This window comes from Euprymna scolopes, chromosome 22 (genome assembly GCF_053919585.1).
Source record: "Euprymna scolopes isolate OS-2025 chromosome 22, ASM5391958v1, whole genome shotgun sequence".
Lineage (NCBI taxonomy): Eukaryota > Metazoa > Mollusca > Cephalopoda > Sepiida > Sepiolidae > Euprymna > Euprymna scolopes.
The window spans coordinates 100,710,459-100,730,083 of record NC_136503.1 but is presented as its reverse complement, the minus strand read 5'-3'; the positions used below and the strand labels follow the sequence as shown (position 1 = coordinate 100,730,083).

The following is a 19,625-nucleotide window of genomic DNA, read 5'->3' as shown; positions in this document are numbered from 1 at the left end:
ATATATATATATATACATATATATATATAGTAATTTATAAAATATATATGGCGATTAAGCTACACTGAATATTCGGCGTTTCATTCACTATAGGATTCGTCAGGCTTATGCGCGAATTCTGTGGTCGTTTCTCGTTTTTATATATGTTGAGGATTTTAGTTAGCCAATCAGCTTTCTAGTATATATATATATATATATATATATATATATATATATATATATATATATATATACTAGCAAAAGGGTTGTAAAGAGATAGCTTCGAATTTGAGGGTATCAAAACCAAAGCAAAATATGATGAAAGTAAGAATAAAATAGATAAACCACATAATTTATTATACCATACCTGTTCACACTGGAACACTTATCACAATATTCTATGGATCTATATTAAAAAACCTTGTTAAACTTTGTGACATATTTCCATTCTATGGAGGACAGGTGCGAACGAACACCTCATAATTTTATTATACCATATTTCTTCAAATTGAAGCATAATTATCAAAGTATACTCACGCAGATAGATATGAAAAGTCTTTATTAAAGCTTCTGCCTATTTTCATTCTATGGAGGCCAGGCGCGAACGCAGCCCCCACAATTTTATTATACCATCCCTATTTAAGTTAAAACATACTTATCAAAGTATTATTATGTACATCTATATCAAAAACACTTGTAAACGTTTTTTTTTAATTTTTTAATTTTTTATTTCCATACTTTGTGGACCAGGTGCGAACGCAGACCCCACAATTTTAATGAATCACCGTTCTGCCAGATCAAACATACCCATTTCTGTGTCTCGATACATCTTCTATCATTATATGTGATCAGTTTTTTTAAAATAGTCAACAATATAGGAGCCTATTCGTGACCCTCCCACACACACAGATGAGCTTTATATTATAGATATATGTGTGTGTATTATATATATATATATATATATATATATATATATATATATATTGCAAGACATAAAACAATTTTACTCACCGATTTTAATCGTGCTGAAATTGCTGTTTCGATCCGCACTATTTGCCTTCAACATAAAGGTCATCATGATTGGTACGAACAAAATCATTTTCGGCTGAAAAAATTCAAGAAATAAAAAATTAAATCTACAAGATTCATTCGTATTATTTGTATCCATCGGCCTACTGTCTGATCTTGATTGTGATTTTCACAACGTTTCGGTCGATGTACTCTCCGACCTTCTTCAGGTGTATCTTGCCGAACTTGGCGCAGTGGTTAGAGTACTTGGAAAAAAATCAATTTTAAAAGTGATATTCTCCTGAATGTTGAAGGTTCAATTCTCAGTGTGGGCAACTGAAAAATACAATTGCTAATTACTTAGGACCTCTACCCAATTATGGCTGACACAACGAGCGCATGTTGCCCCCCCCCGAGAAGTAAAAAAAGAGTTCCGTTCAAAATTCCCGAGTTCGACAGAAACGTTCCGGAGTTCAATAAGATACACATGAAGAAGGTCGGACGTTACATCGACCGAAACGTTGTGAAAATGACACTCCAAATGAAAACAGTACTTCGAAAATTCCAAATAATACGATTATTTAAGATTTTCTCAAACTATGTACTAACTAATATATATACAACTTCTCATATATGTACTAACTAATCTATATATATAAAAGCGAAAATGTGTGTATGTATGTTTGTATGTATCTATGTGTGTTTGTGTGTCCGCTAAAAACTTTCGACAAACACGACGAAAATTCACAAACTCGGTATCATATTGAAGCTCGAAAAATATCGAAAAATTGGCCAAAAACGTTAATTTTTTCACCCCGAAATCAACAATTTTCGACAGGGGAGGGTCAACAAAAACGGTCCTCTCGTGACGACGACTGGTTCTACGCATGCGTCAGATGACGTCATGACCTGATTTACTTTAAATAGTTGAAAAACTAAACAAATTTCATGTACGTCGCGTTAGCTCAGTTGATTAGCGCGTTGTTTTATTATCTAAACGTTTGGGTTCGAATCGTGGTGTGAGATGTCTTTTTATTTCGATTTTTTAAATTCAAATATTGAACCATTGTTATTTAAGCCATTTTTCACGTAGCGATCGTTTTTCTTTTTTTTTTTTACTTCGCTCATCCACCCCCGACCACACACCCCAAAACACCCGGATACCCACCGATGTTTAAAATTTTAAAAGCCATTTTTCACGTGTTCGTTTTTTCTGTTTTCATCGTTCGTTTGCCTTACGTTAGTTTTTTTGTTTTTTTTTTCGATGTTTTGATTACCCCCCGCTTAAGTTTTAACGTTGTTTTCTTTATTTACTTCGCTTATAACAAACAAACCTGATCGTCGTCGTCGTAAAGCTCGATGCGCGCACCTGTCAATTTGGTCCTTACTTAAATAAATTCAAACATCTTTCAGTAATTCATTCTGGCTGGCCGATTTTATTTTCAAATTTCGTCTCAGGGCTTCGGGTTCGATCCTACCAACTTTTATCCCCCTCCCCCCGGTTTCTTTTTTATTTAACACCACACACACCTCCAAACACCCGGGCAACGCCGGGTACCCCCGCTAGTGTATAACTAAAAGGAAATAAGTTTGAATTTCTACCGACTCATTCGTATCTTTTGTGTTCAGCTGTAAAAGATTCGATGTTTCGTTTGCCTTTTCATTGCTTTTTTAAGTTGTTTAAGATCTAATACAAAAAATAAAGTTAGTCGGATTTTTAAATTAGACCTGAACAGGAATTTGTCTAATTAATCGGATTTTTTTTATTTCGAGCAGAACCCTTTATTTACTTCACGGGGGTAGCGTGCTCTTGTTCCGTCAGTCATGACTGGATAGAGGTCCTAAATAATTCGTAATTGTATTTTTCGATCGTCCAAACCAAGGATTGAAACTACAGGCTACATCAACTGAAACTTTGTGAAAATGACACTCAAGATGAGAACAGTAGTCGAATGAATCCAAATAATATGAATAACGAATCCTCATCTAAAAAAATTCAGAAACGTAATATGCACGGAAAGAAAACAAATGAATGTACTTTGCTTTTAAATATTAAAAAAAGTGATATGCACTGAAGTTGACGCGAACTCTGGACCCCTAAATTACAAATGATTCATCATCAAGGCATATAAAATGATTTTCACTTTTTGTAAGGCATCGAGTATGTGCAAAAATCCAATTTACCGCTGTAAACTCGCTTGTGGTACGTCTTTGACAATCATTCCAACGTAGCGTCGACCGTTCATTTTTCCATTTCTTTTTCTCACTCACCTTTTTCTAAATGTCAATCTTTATTGCTATTCCATGAGTTTTTATTTCCCTTTTCCCTTTAGCTGAAACTGTTTTATTATTGTTGCATAGGAGACATTCATATTAACGGTAACGTTAGTGACAATACTGAGGGAAACTTTTATAATCGGTGATAAGATAATAATAAGAGAGAAATGAGAGAGAGAGAGAGAGAGAGAGAGAGAGAGAGAGGGGGAGACATTTCTTGTAAGAGTTACATAAAGTTCATAATAACGATGAAGAAGACAAAGTTCATATAAGGATGTTTCACACATTACGTTTTGCTGTTGAATGAAGACACGACACAGTTTTACAAAAACATAACTTCTTTATTATCAGTTCGACCGGTCGAATGATGATGACGTCAAGGAATTAAAAGTCGTTCTACATGATTAAACCGTTCTCCCTTCGCTTCTAAAAGGACCCTCCTCTGATCATGTCAGCTCTTTCCGACCGACCCTGCTGACTTTTCGATTTGGACTCGACTGCCCTCTGATCTTCGATTCTAGCTCCTATATTGAGAATTCATTTTTTCTATGACGTCAGACGTGTGGTCTCAAAAACGTGATCGACTCACGTGGCTTAAACATACATTTCCATAACACACTTTTGCAACAAAGAATTCTCACTAACCTATTTTTCAACCTAACTTATTTTTCAATCCGTTTTTAAATTGTATTGTTTATTATTTTTTTAGCTGATCCTTTTAATTCAGTTTCCATAAAAGAATGTACAATTAAATTCTTTTTACAATACAAATATATCTAAACTATTTTATATTAAACAATGTGAAATTCTAACATTCCGTTTTCTGAATCTATCTCTGAACCTTGCTTACAAGGTTCGAATCTCGGTCTATCCTAATCTCATTTTCCACTTATGTAATGTTTTTCTTACTTACAGGAAAAAGGGGACCCTTTTTCATGTACCATTATGGCTTACATCCATTTTGCGTTTTTCTTTTATATTGTAAAAAAAAAAAAAAGTAAGTATGAGGATCGAAACCAAACCATTGAGGCAAAGTTGTAAATTAAAGTGTGAAAAAAAAACGTGCGATGTTAACCATTCCCCCACCGCGAAATGCTAACGGAAACACGTTTTAATTTATTTAATTACTTGGATTTGGCAGGTACCCGTTTTAATGAGTTAATGAGGTCAAGTTTGATTGCGGGATAGTATTTCATTTACTGCGTGAACGCTTCCCAAGATGTTATAGAAAAAGACTAACCCACATGCGGCGAGCGACAAATGTTGAATATTTATCTTCCCGAAATCGAGCAAATTAAATAGACAGGCGAGCTTCATTGTTAACTCTGAGATATTACGATTTATATGTGATATAAAAAGTTTTAAAAAGTTGTGAACCGACCGACCGCTTCTCTGAAAAAAGCGGACACACATACATACATACATACATTTTCGCTTTTATATTTATATATGTATTGATATTTTACCTTTTTGATGAAGATGGAATTCCAAATCAGGAGAAACAATTGGAACAGTATTATTTCTATATCCATATTAATGCCTCCGCTTTTCTTTTCAGTTAAAGTTTTATTGTTTCTGTCGGAGTGATATATTGTTCTAATCAGTCATAGGATAGTTGACCGCTCCCAGGCTTTATCTTTTCTTTTTGAAGAAGAGATTGATTCATCGCTAACCACACGAGAAGTCCAACAGTACTGGTCAATAATTTTTTGCGAAGCAAGATTTCATCACACATTGTTCGCTGGCCCTCAACACACAATTTCTGACCTTGTGTCACGCGTCTCTTGCGTCAACCGTTACATTCAAAAGCTCTCAGTGACAAAGAATACAGGAAACGTATAGTTATTTCCCTAATCCGTTGATTTTCGATGTATGTCAGATATTTTCAGAGGAAATGTATTCAGAAAAATAATCATTATGAATAACTATAAATTTTGCTATTTATCACATATATTGAAAATTAGAGTTACAAAAAACATTAAACAAAAGCATAGATGAGGACATCAATTGTGTTGCATACGAGTACATATTAAAGGATGACGGCGGGGGACATATATAACAATGATGAGGGAGAGGATGCTTGGGATTCATATAGATACTGAATGGATATTTATACAAGTTCCTAACACAAAGGAGAGGAGATACATAATCTTGTAAGCGTTACACGATGTTCGTTACAAGATGATTAACACGTTACCTTTTGAGTGTTGAAAGATGACACATGACAACAGTTACAAAAACACAATGATAATTCTTTATTCATTGGATCGGTCGAATGATGATGACGTCACGAATTCAAATTTGGATCTACATGGCTAATCTTCTACCCTTCGCTTCCAAAGGGTCAGCTGACCACTGACTGCCAACTGACTGACTATCAACTCTCTCTTTGACTGACTCCCAGACTGACTAACCCTGACTCCTATATTGAAATTCCCCCTTCGCTATGACGTCAGAAGTGTGTTTTCCAAACGTGACCAATTCACGTGGCTATGCACACGCTTTTGAACACAAAAGGACTCTCAACATATGACTCTAACCTATTTTTTAAGAATATATTTTTATTTTGTATTGTTCATTCTTTATTCATTGGACCGGTCGAATGCTGATGACGTCACGAATTCAAATTCGGGATCTACATAGTTTAATGTTCTTTCCTTTCGCTTCCAAAGGACTGACTCCAACTCAACTGCTCTCGACTCTACTCTTCCGCTGACTCCCCTACTAACTGACTAACTCTCTCATATATTAAGAATCCCCCCTTCATCTATGACGTCAGAAGTGTGTTTCCCAAACGTGACCAATTCACGTGGCTATGCATGTGTTTTCCAAACACACTTTTAACAACAAAAGAATTCTCAACATATAATTCGAACCTATTTTTTAACAATATATTTTTAATTTGTATTGTTCATTCTTTAGCTGACATTTTTAATATTCAGTTTTCTAAAAGAATGAACAATCAATTCTTTTTACGATATAAACAATATCTAACTATTCTAATAAAATTTAACAATAGACTAATTTCTAACATTCCAATTTCTGAACCTTGCTTACTGGCTTCGAGTCTCGACTTATCCTAATCTTATTTCCACTTATCTAATACTCTTCTTAGTTACATGGAAAGAAGACAGCCTTTCCCTGTAACAATTGTTTAAGGTGATCCAACGCTAGAACTGGATTAATTCAACGTCCATTTATTGTGTTCTATCTCATATATTGAACTATTTTATTTGGCTGGGATTGTCTTATAAAATGTTTCCTCTCAACAATGTCTTATGTGATTATGATCATCTCATTGCTCGGATATATATATATATATATATATATGAGATGTGGAATTTATTATTTATATAGCGTAAATTGGAAAAAGGCTCAGTGAACATAAAAGAGATATAAAAATAGCAATTCTCTAAGTGCATTATTCTCTCATTCATTGCAACATAATCACACCTTTGACTTTAAACAGGCAAAAATAGTTAAATTTATTTCAAATAAACCGCGCCGGAGTCTTCTTGCATCTGCGCTTATCGCAATTTCAAGCACAATTAAACAACGTGCAGGTTTCTATAACATAGCGCCATGAATAAGTAAACTTTTATTAAAAGAACATTATTTAACTGTAGACACAGGTTAACCGTCTCACACCATTCAAACACCCCCCTGTAATAATTAACACATAATCTCAATCAATAAATTACATAAAAAACACTCATTTTATTTCTGTTACAAACCTATATTTGAATTTCAACAGATATATCTTTTTTCCAGTAAGAATATTAACTGCGTTCATATTTTTAAAATTACATTAACGACTATATGACGTCACTAAAATTTCCCTCTTTTTAACAGCGCCAACCCTCCCCCCTCCTTTTTGAATTTCCATCGTCTTTTTTCTGAAATAGAACTGCGTCACACTGTGCAAGTGAAACATTTTCAAATATTTTGTACTGGTATTTTTTGTTTCTTAATCTCATTCATCCAGAGGAAGTCTCGAAATAAAGACGAAACGTTGATGAACACATAATACGGTTTGTTCCTTTTTATTTCTCTCTCTCTCTCTATATATATATATATATATTATATATTTATATATATATATATATATATATATATATATAATAAATTCCACAGGCAAACAACGTCGAATCCCACAAGAGCCATGACAGTCAACGAACCGGAAGTCTAAGACTCGAGTTTAGCCTTCATTTGGGCTCATCAGTTAGAAACATCCGAACCCAGGATTCGAAACCTGAGCCTCTTGCACGCGAGGGAAGCACTCTACCAACTGAGAAAACGCCCCGCACACAAGAATTCAATTAACCAACCCAGATCAAGCAAACCACGCCGAAATCCGACTGTGAAATGAACCTACTTCGTCTTGACAAGGGGCGCGTTCATCTAACCACTAATAACCGAGAATATTCTAAAGTTCCGACTTCTTTTTTTGGCTTTCACTTTAATAAGAACGTGAATTTATAAGGTGAATTTATTCGACATAATATGATTCAACTAAAAAAAATACAGAAAAACTAACGTGAATTAAGATTAAAGTAAAGGTGTTATTATGGACCCTAACCCCTTTAAAAAAACCTTGTTAAACGTGTTAAGGAATAGAGAGAGGGAGAGAGAGGAGAGAGAGAGAGAGAGGGGGGGGAAGAGGTGAGTTATAGTGTAGACACGTTGACCGGAAGTAAAAGATCAGCTGATTTGATTGCGTGTGAGTCATGTGATCAGGTTAGCTGAATCGTGGAGATTTGATTTGGACTCAGAAGACAACGGACGGCTTCCCGTTGTCTCCTCCTCTTCACTGGGGGGGGGGGGAGAACGCTGACGTATGTAGAAGAAGAATCTACACAGGCCGATTTCACTTTCCACATTCTGCAGGACATCTGGGAAAAGTGAAATAAACTATAGAACTAATTCCTTATCTTGGAGTGATTGAATCTTCATCCAAAAACATGTATCAAGTCTCCCTCCAGGACGAGAAATTTCCAGATGGTCCAACATCGAAGAAGCAGAGGTAGGTTCTGAAAATACATGTCACTCACACACGATTCCCTTTATGATACAACATAAATATATAATATAACTCATCTCTTCTAATCCATTATTAGAGATGACACAACAAACACTCAACCCTTTATTATAGAGCAACAATGTAACAAACGTTGTGACATGTTTACATTCTATGGAGGTCAGGTGCGAACGAACACCTAATAATTTTATTGTACCATATTTCTTCAAACTAAAACTAAAACATAATTATCAAAGTATAATTACGCAAATAGATATGAAAAGTCTTTGTTAAAGTTTGGGCCATATGGAGTACAGGTTCGAACGCAGACCCCACAATTTTATTATACCATCCCTATTTAAGTTGAAACATACTTATCAAAGTATTCTTATGTACATCTATATCAAAAACCCTTGTAAACATTTTTTTTTCATTTTTTATTTCCATACTTTAGGGGACAGGCGCGAACTCAGACCCCACAATTTTGTGAACCACCGTTCTGCCAGATCAAACATACCCATTCCTGATCCTCGACACATCTTCTATCATTATATGTAATCAGTTTTTTTTAAATAGTCAACTATATAAGAGCCTATTCGTGACCACACACACACACACACACACACACACACGCACGCACACAGACGTTCAGCTTTATATTATATATATATATGTGTGTGTGTGTGTGAGAGAGAGTGTGTGTGTGTTTGTGTGAAAATATATTTCATCAATTATATTTCATTTTTTTATTTAATTTATGAAGCTCGATGTAACGTCAGAGCATATGTTTGAATATATGGTTAAATGGCAGTTTTATTTATTTAGAACTGCTTTAAAGCTTCACCGCTCACTAATTTTTTGACCAAACTACAAACAATTTTTACAGTTTATAGATCACCTTCTCAGCTATATCGTGAAACATTTTTTCAATTTTCGTTCACTAAAACAAAAGTTATGATGAATTTAGTGGGGTTCAAAATCGTAAAAAAACTGTAAGTAGGTGAGCGACGTTCTATGGCAACCACGTCGTTTCAGCGACTACTGTTGCTACCAATTCACCGCTCTCGCGAAAAGAGAAGTAACAAGTGAAACAGAGAGAATAAAAGAATGAAAGGGAGATAATTGGGGGATTTTATTGAAAGCAGACGAGTGCCGTACATTATTATTACATATGTGTATGTTACGTTTATGGGGGTAAAAACTAAGACTGAAATTAAACAAAGAACAAGTGAATTTACTGAAAGCCTGAAAAAATCATGGATTACAATAGAAAAATGCGAGCATGAAAAGTAATATGGTTAAGCTTAAACATGGAAAAGTAAATTCAATTTATAAAATTATATAATCAATTCTTAATGCTGCAATATTTTAGGTTATTTAATGCCGAATCCAGTGATTTTGAAGAAAAGTTTTTTAAATAGAATATATCTTTTTCTCAAGTCGGTTTCTATTTAACCCAGAGTTGGGACCCTTACAATTACCACTACTCTGGGTCAAACGATTCTTTTAATTATCTTTTGCATTTGTTTTTGTTTAAAGCAAAATCCTATACTATTGGTTGGTTGGTTGGTTGGTTGGTTGGTTGTTTTTGTTTTACGGCATATCAACCCATTTCGGGTTATTTAATGCCGAATCCAAAGATTTTGAAGAAATTTTTTTTTAATAGAATATATTTGTTCTTTTCACGTCGGTTTCTATTCAACCCATAGTTGGGACCCTAACAGGTACTACCACTCCGGGTCAGAGTGGACCTGGGAGCAATGGCAATTAAACGGTGGCTCCACACTCCCCCAAAGCCCACAAGCATGGGCCTCACCATCGGATATAGTTTAAGGTCATATCAACAAGTTATAAATTTATTATATTTATTCTTGTCTTTTTCTTTTTCAGTTTTAACAACTTGTCCTTTACTTTTCCATGTTTAAGCTTAACCTATTACTTTTCAAGTTCACATTTTTCTATTATAATAACAAATAAAAATTTTGACAGAACATGTTCCATAGCGCCAAATCATTAATTTAATTATTATGGTAATTCTTGAATTTATTTTCCCTTAACTCATCAAAATAAAAAGCACTTATCAATATTAAAAAGATAATAAAGGTACATAGGGATGATTACAAAATCCAAAATTGCAATTATCTTTTTTCATTTTAATTCTATAATTGACAGAATAATATGAATTATTTTGCTACGAAACAGGTGCTGGACAGAATTGTGCATATCAACTTACCTAGATGCTAACCCTTAAATAATAATCGTTAGTAAATGGAAATTCGGTAAATTTATTAACTTAAGTGGAACGGCTAATCAAAAACTTGTTTACGTTGGACTTGAAGACAACCATATTGTAGTCAACTGGAAAGACAGTTTCACAGGCGTGCAGTTCTAAGAAAAAAGCTTTGTTCATGGAATCTACGTTTAGGTTTAGGCACAGATAAAGAGTGTCGGAAATTATTGATAGTGGTTTCAGCTATAACGGTTTCATAAAAAAAAATTACCAAGAAAACCAATTTAGAGGTAAAAACTTATTTTCACTTACCTTTTTTAAGGAAATTTGTTGGGAATAAATGCAAAATATTTTGGAGTATAGAGACGCTGGCAATCACGTTCTAGGCGTCTATTCCTATCTGTCGAAATTAAAATGAACAACCGTTTTCCATTCTGTGTTGATAATCAGTGGTCTGGATTATGTTGATTAATGAATCGCCAATTTCATCTAAGGATGGGCAGAGATTCGTGTCTCTTTAACCATCCTACGAAAACTTTGTCTCTGCGTTAAATGAATCCTCTTTTGTTTTTCTTTTCATTTTTGGCCCCATAAAAAGCAATATGGCGACTGTGCGCTTCATAAAATGGAGAAAACTTCAAAGTTCGTTTATTGACTAAACTAATGACATATTCCCATAAATATCTCTTCTCTCCCATCTTCCGGCATTTCCGGTCATAAAAGTATGTTCAGGTGTTTAATAACACAATCGACAAGAACTTGCTTGTACATTGAGGCGACATGCGACCCATTTCTCAGGATGTTCGATCGATCAGAACTTTCCTTATAGAAAAAAGGGGAAAGAAATATTCAATTCAAACCTGCATCCCCGGGGAAGCGAGGGTGGGCCTACGGGTTAAGGGAGACGCAAGTAACTAATCACCTTTTACCGACGATAATTATTTAGGTCAACTCTCGCACCAGCTGTTTTGTCGAACAAAACGTAATAAAGTTTTAGAAATACAAAGTAGGTACTTCTGCATTTTAACTTCCTGGCGTTTTCAATTTTTTTTAAAAAAGATTTAGATTCAGGTCAAGTGAATATTATCAAGAAATTTTAATTAAAAAATGGATGGAATTCTTTTGTAAATTAACTGTTCGTTGTTTTAATTTATTACGAAAACTTGAAAAAAAAATTACACATTCTTACACTGTTAACTTATAAAATTATCAACATTTATTTACCTGGAAAATTGTCACAAAAAACACTCGACTAGCTATAACCACTATCAATTGTTTTCTCCACTCTCTATTTGTGCCTAAATCTAAACGCAGGTTTCACGAACACGGTTTCTTTCCCAGAACTGCCCATCTGTTGAACACTGTTCTATTGGCCTGCTTCCCGGCCGACTACAACACGGTAGGCTTCAAGTCTAATATAAACAAGTTCTAGTTGTATCGCCCCCTTAAATGACCACATTCTATCCAACTTAAACAATTAACAGTTCCTACTTTACTACCTTTCATTAATTAGTTCTTATCCTCGAGTGGCCCCGGGCCTTGATAAGGAGTGATTGCCTTGTAAAAAAAACTGCCTACTTTTTTTTTTTTTAAATTTATTTCGAAATTGTAATTTATTACGGAAAATATTTATCCCTTCCCCTTCCAAAAGAAAAAAAAAATTGTTCGTTAAAAAAAGATTGCTTGATTCAATAAATATTCCAGTAATTAATGCATTCTTGTATGCATGCGTTTGGTTTGATTTTCGGAAATTTTCTGATTGTCCCGCCATTCAAAACCGAACTCTTCCAAAAATGAAAAAAAAAAAAAGCAAAAATTTGCAAAAGATTTAATTGAAGAATAAAATTGCTCTACATACATCGAATAACTAAGTGAATAGCAGGGTTATCCGACATTGGCTGGAATTGAATGATGATCAATGAATGTTTCGCACTCCCGTATTCTTATAGTCATCGAAATTAGTGAACTCACCCATTTTTCAATCAAATCGATTGATTATCTGCTCTAGTTAGGTGCGCTTGGCGGAAGCTTCACATGCCTCCCCGCAGTCAACCATACATTGTAGTCTACATTGCACTGTAGAGAACCTAGTGTTGCTTTTATATACACTAGCTTATATTAAAGTTTAAGTGTCATGCTTCAATTATGCCCTAAGCAAAAACATTCATTTTGGACGCGCCCCTGTCATATCAAAGAACCTACTGTTGACTTTATATGTCGAGCCTTTCGACTTGTGCGGTAATAAAACTTCTAAAATGCACTTGTGAAGTTAGGCTGTGTAAGGTGTTAACTTTGGTCAAAATCGCCTGTTCCTTCTTTCGTCGGATTATTTCGATTATCGATTATCGCTTATCGATACTTATCGAAGGCATTCTGATACAAAACCTATCTAAGAACATTGTCAGACATATAAAGTACGTTCGTGTGAAATTTCATTAAAATCGGCACAGCCGTTTTCGAGTCCATATGGAACGAACTCACGCATATAGATAGAGACACACACAGACAAAATTCCTTTATGATACATTTTTTAAAAGAAACGCAGTGCGCATGAGCATTAAGATATATGGTTGGTAGGAATGCTATGAAATTCTTCCATATTGAAGAACACAAATAAAGAAACATCCACTTCAAATCTGTATCCCGGAAGAAGGAGGGAGCTAAATATGAAAGAATTAGCTAAATGAAGGAAAGCTAAATATGAAGGAAATAGCTAAATATAAAGGAAATAGCTAAATATAAAGGAAATAGCTAAATATAAAGTAAATAGCTAAATATAAAGGAAGGGGCTCAATATGAAGGAGAGCTAAATATGAAGGAGAGCTAAATATGAAGGAAATAGCTAAATATGAAGGAAGCGGCTAAATATGAAATAACTAAATATGAAAGAAAATAGCTATATTAAGAGCTAAATATGAAGGAAGGAGCTAAATATAAGCGAAGTAGCTACCTAAAGGAAGTAGCAAATATGAAGGAAGGAGCTAAATATGAAAGACTAAATATGGAGGAAGGGGCTATATAAAAAGGAAGGAGCTAAAATCCTTCAGCTAAATATGGAGGGAGATAAATATGAAGGAAAATAGCTAAATATTAGGGAAATAGCTAAACTTGAACGAAGGAGCTAAATATGGAGGAACTAAATATGAAGCCACTAAATATGATGTAAGGAGCTAAATATAAGCGAAGGAGCTAAATATGGAAGGAAGTACCTCCTTCCATATTTAGCTTCTAGTATCTAAAGCAAATGTGAAGAAAAGAGCCAAATATGAAGGAAGTAGCTACATATGAAAGAAAGGAGCTAAATATTAAGAAGCTAAATATGAAGGAAGGAGCTAAATATACAGGAAAGAGCTAAATATAAAGAAGGAGCTAAATATGGTGGAAGGAGCTAAATATGGTGGAAGGAGCTAAATATGGAGGAACGGGCGAAATAAAAAACAATGTGAAGGAACGAACTAAATATGAAAGAAAGTAGCTAAATATGAAGGAATTAGCTAAATATGAAAGAAAGTAGCTAAATATGAAGGAATTAGCTAAATATGAAAGAAAGTAGCTAAATATGAAGGAATTAGCTAAATATGAAAGAAAGTAGCTAAATATTAAGGAATTAGCTAAATATGAAAGAAAGTACCTAAATATGAAGGAATTAGCTAAATATGAAAGAAAGTAGCTAAATATGAAGGAATTAGCTAAATATGAAAGAAAGGAGCTAAATATGAAGGAGCTAAATATGAAGGAAGGAGATAAACATAAAAGAAGCTAAATATGAAAGAAAGGAACATAATATGAAGGAATTAGCTAAATATGAAAGAAAGTAGCTAAATGAAGTAGCTAAATATGAAAGAAAGTAGCTAAATATGAAGGAATTAGCTAAATATGAAAGAAAGTAGCTAAATATGAAGGAATTAGCTAAATATGAAAGAAAGTAGCTAAATATGAAGGAATTAGCTAAATATGAAAGAAAGTAGCTAAATATGAAGGAATTAGCTTAATATGAAAGAAAGTAGCTAAATATGAAGGAATTAGCTAAATATGAAAGAAAGGAGCTAAATATTAAGGAATTAGCTAAATATGAAAGAAAGTAGCTAAATATTAAGGAATTAGCTAAATATGAAAGAAAGTAGCTAAATATGAAGGAATTAGCTAAATATGAAAGAAAGGAGCTAAATATGAGGGAGCTAAATATGAAGGAAGGAGATAAATATAAAAGAAGCTAAATATGAAAGAAAGGAACTAAATATGAAGGAATTAGCTAAATATGAAAGAAAGTAGCTAAATATGAAGGAATTAGCTAAGTATGAAAGAAAGGAACTAAATGAAGTAGCTAAATATGAAAGAAAGTAGCTAAATATGAAGGAATTTGCTAAATATGAAAGAAAGTAGCTAAATATGAAGGAATTAGCTAAATATGAAAGAAAGTAGCTAAATATGAAGGAATTGGCTAAGTATGAAAGAAAGGAACTAAATGAAGTAGCTAAATATGAAAGAAAGGAGCTAAATATGAAGGAATTAGCTAAATATGAAAGAAAGGAGCTAAATATGAAGGAATTCATATTTAGCTCCTTTCTTTCATATTTAGCTAAATATGAAAGAAAGGAGCCAAATATGAAGGAAATAGCTAAATATGAAGGAAGGAGATAAATATAAAAGAAGGAGCTAAATATGAAGGAGGCGCAGTTATTTAATTAGGTTTAACCGAGAACAGCCATTTAAATAAGCTCTCACAGTAGCTGTTCCGTCAAACTAAAAAATGAGACATTTTGTAAATATTAAAATGTGTTTGACCCGTTTTTTGTCAGCGATTTTACTCGTTTGCTTTTTTCTTAATTAGTACAGACAAATTTTAAAAAGCAGTTAAATATAACTGAAGTAAAAAACAAAATTATAGAACTAGTCGCTTTCTGCTCGCTATATGTCCAATTTTTGTCACAATTGTTATTTTTTTATTTTGTTTATAGTGGACCATTCAGCAGTTAGTTGTTGATAATGCGATTTCATCTACTCTATTAATCGTTTTTGATGCTTTCGTGGTGTTATTCCCTCGAAAAAGTTTCAGTTAAAACCTAACAACCAGCCATGGTTCTCTCCAGAATGTGCTGCTGCTATTGCGCACAGAAATCACTTTTTCCACTGTTTCCAACGTAATAGATGTATGAAAACTAAAGCCGCTTTCAGGACTGCCAGCAACCATTGTAAGAAAGTAATAAAGAATGCAAGAGAGTTGTATGCTTAATCTGTTTAGTCCAAAGTAGCCGAGCAGCGGCTTGGTTCCCAACAGTTTTGGCAAATAGCAAACAGAATCCTGAACAGAAGCGTGTGCTCCATCCCAACTATTATCAATCGACCTGAGGTAATCTCGTCAGCATCAGACAAAGCCAAACTCTTTGTCAAGAACTTTGCAGCTAATTCTACCCTTTGCGATCAAGGCTGCCAACCCCCAATATTTCCTCCTGTATCAGAAAACATGCTATGTGATATACGTATATCTGTACGTGATGTTGCCAAGCTAATCAAAAACCTTGATTACAGTAAAGCAACTGGCCCTAACGGTATTCCAATTAAAGTACTCAAAAAACTTCAACCTGAACTAGCGCCCATACTTACAAAACTGTTTAAACGTTGTCTTAAGGAGAATAGTTTCCCATCTCCCTGGAAAATTTCATCAGTATGCCCTGTATTTAAGAATTCAGGTGATCACTCATCCCCCTCTCAGTACTGGCCAATAAGTCTCCTGTGCGTCATGAGTAAGTTGCTGGAATCTGTGTTAAATACAGAAGTAATCAACCATCTCAACAAAAATAACCTTCTTAGTGACACTCAATATGGTTTCCGTTCTGCTAGATCTACAGCAGATGTGCTTACAGTTATATCTCATAGGATTAGCAAATCTCTCGACGGAGGCAACCTTTCTAGGGCAATTGCTCTTGACATATCTAAGGCCTTTGATAGGGTATGGCATAAAGGTTTACTTCATAAGATCTCTAGCTATGGTATTGCTGGAAATGTCTTCTCAATTATTAAATCATTTCTTTCTGATAGGTTCATAAGAGTAGTAGTTGAGGGGCAAAAATCAGAAGCTCACAGTATTAATGCCGATGTCCCTCAGGGGTCCATCCTGGGCCCAACTCTTTTCGTGATCTACATTAATGATCTTCCAAATCACATCCTTACATCATTTGTAGACATCTATGCTGACGACACTACCATTTATGGTAGCACATCTAAGACAGTAAACGACCAAGTTCTCTCCAATTCTCTCTCCTCTGATCTTGAGCACGTAGTACAATGGGGTAAGGAGTGGCTGGTTACTTTTAATGCATCTAAAACCAAGCTTCTCTCTTTACATCATCAACATTCTGATCCACATCTGGCATCAATTGAAATGAATAGCTCTCGTCTTCAGGAGGCCTCAAGTTTTGACAAACTTCTAGGCTTGACCATTACTCCTGATCTTAAATGGAACACGTACATCAAATCTGTTGCCAAGGCCGCTGGAAAAATGGTGGGACCTTTCTATCGATCCGGTAGATATCTCACTGCTGATGCAACTCTCTATCTATATAAGAGCCAGGTACGTCCAAGGATGGAATACTGTTGCCACATCTGGGCAGGAGCTGCTAGAAAGGACTTGGCCGGCCTTGATAGAGTTCAAAATAGACTTCGTAGCCTCGTAGGAGATGTCCTTTTCTCTTCCTTGCAACCTCTATCTCACAGAAGAGATGTTACGAGTTTTGTCTCTGATGTATCGTTATTTTCATGGAAAGTGTTCAAATGAGCTTACATCTATGGTCCACCCTCGCCAAACTTTCACAAAAAACACTCGTCTAGCTGTAAACACTATCAATAATTCCCCCCACTCTTTATCTGTGCCTAAACCTAAACGTAGATTCCATGAACAAAGCTTCTTTCTTAGAACTGCACGCCCGTGGAATTGTTTTCCATTTTCCTGCTTTCCGGCTGACTACAATATGGTTGTGTTCAAGTCTAACGTAAATAAGTTCTTGATGAGCCGTTCCATATAAGTTATCAACTTTACCAAATTTTCATTACTAATGATTACTATATTGTCCAATTTCTACTGTACACTCTTTAACCCTTATCCTTGAGTGGCCTCTTGGCCTTGATAATGTGGTGATGCCTATGTAAAAAAAATGAACCCTTATTTTCAAATGGCTTTTAGAGACTCATTTAAAATCATAAAAGAGAGAGATACAAAGTAAGATATGTTACTCAGTAGGGGCCCTACGTCGGAAAGTAATGATTAAGTTAGCTAGTATGAGTTTTGATAAGGTTCATATTAGTACATGTCATGATCATCTAGCTGCAAATGGAATTGTGCCCAAAAACGGATGACGTGAGTGGGGGAGAGGGCGTAACATAACACGCCTTTAGAAGATACTAGCCTTGGTGCCCGGCGTTGATCGGGTATTTGGAGATGTGTGTTGAGCAAAAAAAAAGAAAAAAAAAAGAAGTTGTTGTAGGCAGGCAGGCTCGAACCCTTACCGCGAAGAAGGAAAAGAACATAAAAAAATGTGACTTCTTTGCCATTGTGTCCATCGCCAAACCGGAAGTGACAAATGTTTAAATTAAGGCTAGTCAATAGAAAAGAGATGACTTTCGAAAATATCGGCGAAAAAAGCGACCCCTCCCTATAGAAAAGTGCCCAGTTGAGGGTGAAGGAATTAATGTTTTTAGCTAATTTTTTGATATTTGTCGTCTGAAGGGTCGAGCTTGAAAACGATACAAATCTTGTGAAAATCCGTTGCCTCTGTCGAATGTTTTAGGCCGGCATACATATATACATACATTTAAACAGACAGGTGATATTTATATTATAGACTAGTAGGAGGTACCCGGCGGTTCCCAGGTGTTTGGAGGTGTGTGTGTGTGCTAAAAACGTTTTAGTAGGAAGGTAGGATTGAACCCCGAAGCCTTGACGCGGAGGTGGAAGCAAAAAGCCATCACTTAACCATCTCGGCCACGAGTGAGAGAAATTGGTTATCGTGTTAAGTTAAGGGTTATAAAGTGAGTGAAAGAGGTTTGATTGACAGGTAGGCACTTAAGGAGGTCATCGCAGGAGCGTTACGATGACATGGCAGTATTTTATTTACTGCGGCGAAGCTTTTTGGGGTTGGTTTACTTTGTTTCAATGCGGGGAAGTTTTCGTTTCCCCAAGATGGTGGAGGGAAACCAGCTCCCCATTGAAAGGGGATTGTCCAAATTGAATAGCAATTGTCTGATATAAGGACAAACTCCACATTGATCAAAAGCTGGTTGCCTTCTGGACGTTCCGACGTGAAAGCCGAGAACACGCAACGTTTCAATTTAGTTTCACTTTATTTATACTTAAAAGTCAAACAAACAGGGACACAGCGAAATTGCGCGATTTTTATAAAAGTCGATGTAAATAAATCTAGATGCGATATTATGATTAAGACGGTATATAAAAAGTTTTAAGATATAGTAACCCCCTCGAGAATCACGACAAAAAAAAGCCTTTGCAAGACATGCATAAAATGTGAACACACATTTTGCCTTTTATATATATAGACAAGCGTTGCTCGGGGCCGTATTAACACTGAGAAAATTGAATTTGGTTTTGTAATATATTTGTTATTCTTATGAGAGAGGAATTTTGTATGTTTATGTATCATTTGTTATTTCGAACAAAAGAATATTTTACCTACATAAGACGGGTATTACACATATGAAGTAATTGTATCTTTCCTAGGGTAGGTCATTTATAGCATGTATATGAAAGGACGGGTAATATACAACACATTTATCTCATCAAATCCCAAGCGATGCCAGGTATTTTACTAATATATATTCTCGCCTATTTCATTCAATCCCGGGCAACGCTGGGCGTTTTGCTAGTATATATCTCAATCAATCTCATTAAATCCTGGGTGGCGCAAGGTATTCTGTTAGTATATATTTTAATCAATCTAATTCAATCCCAGGCAACGCCAAGTATTCTGCTAGTATATATTTGCATCTATCTCATTACATCCCAGGTGACCGTGTATTCTGCTTGCATACATTTGCGTGTATCTCATTGAATCCAGGGTTACTCCTAGTAATCTGTAATTATATATGTGGACGTATCTCGTT

The 19,625-nt window shown here is 35.0% G+C and overlaps 1 protein-coding gene across 1 annotated transcript in view; it reads right to left on the bottom strand.

Moving 5' to 3' along the window:
* The window catches only part of LOC145243744 (uncharacterized), a 102,386-nt gene that overhangs the window by 53,327 nt on the left and 29,434 nt on the right, over positions 1-19,625 (bottom strand). Inside the window, exon 3 of the mRNA XM_080106789.1 lies at positions 991-1,084. Within this exon, the coding sequence (XP_079962915.1) occupies positions 991-1,084 (94 nt within the window). The remainder of the gene's footprint in view (positions 1-990; positions 1,085-19,625) is intronic.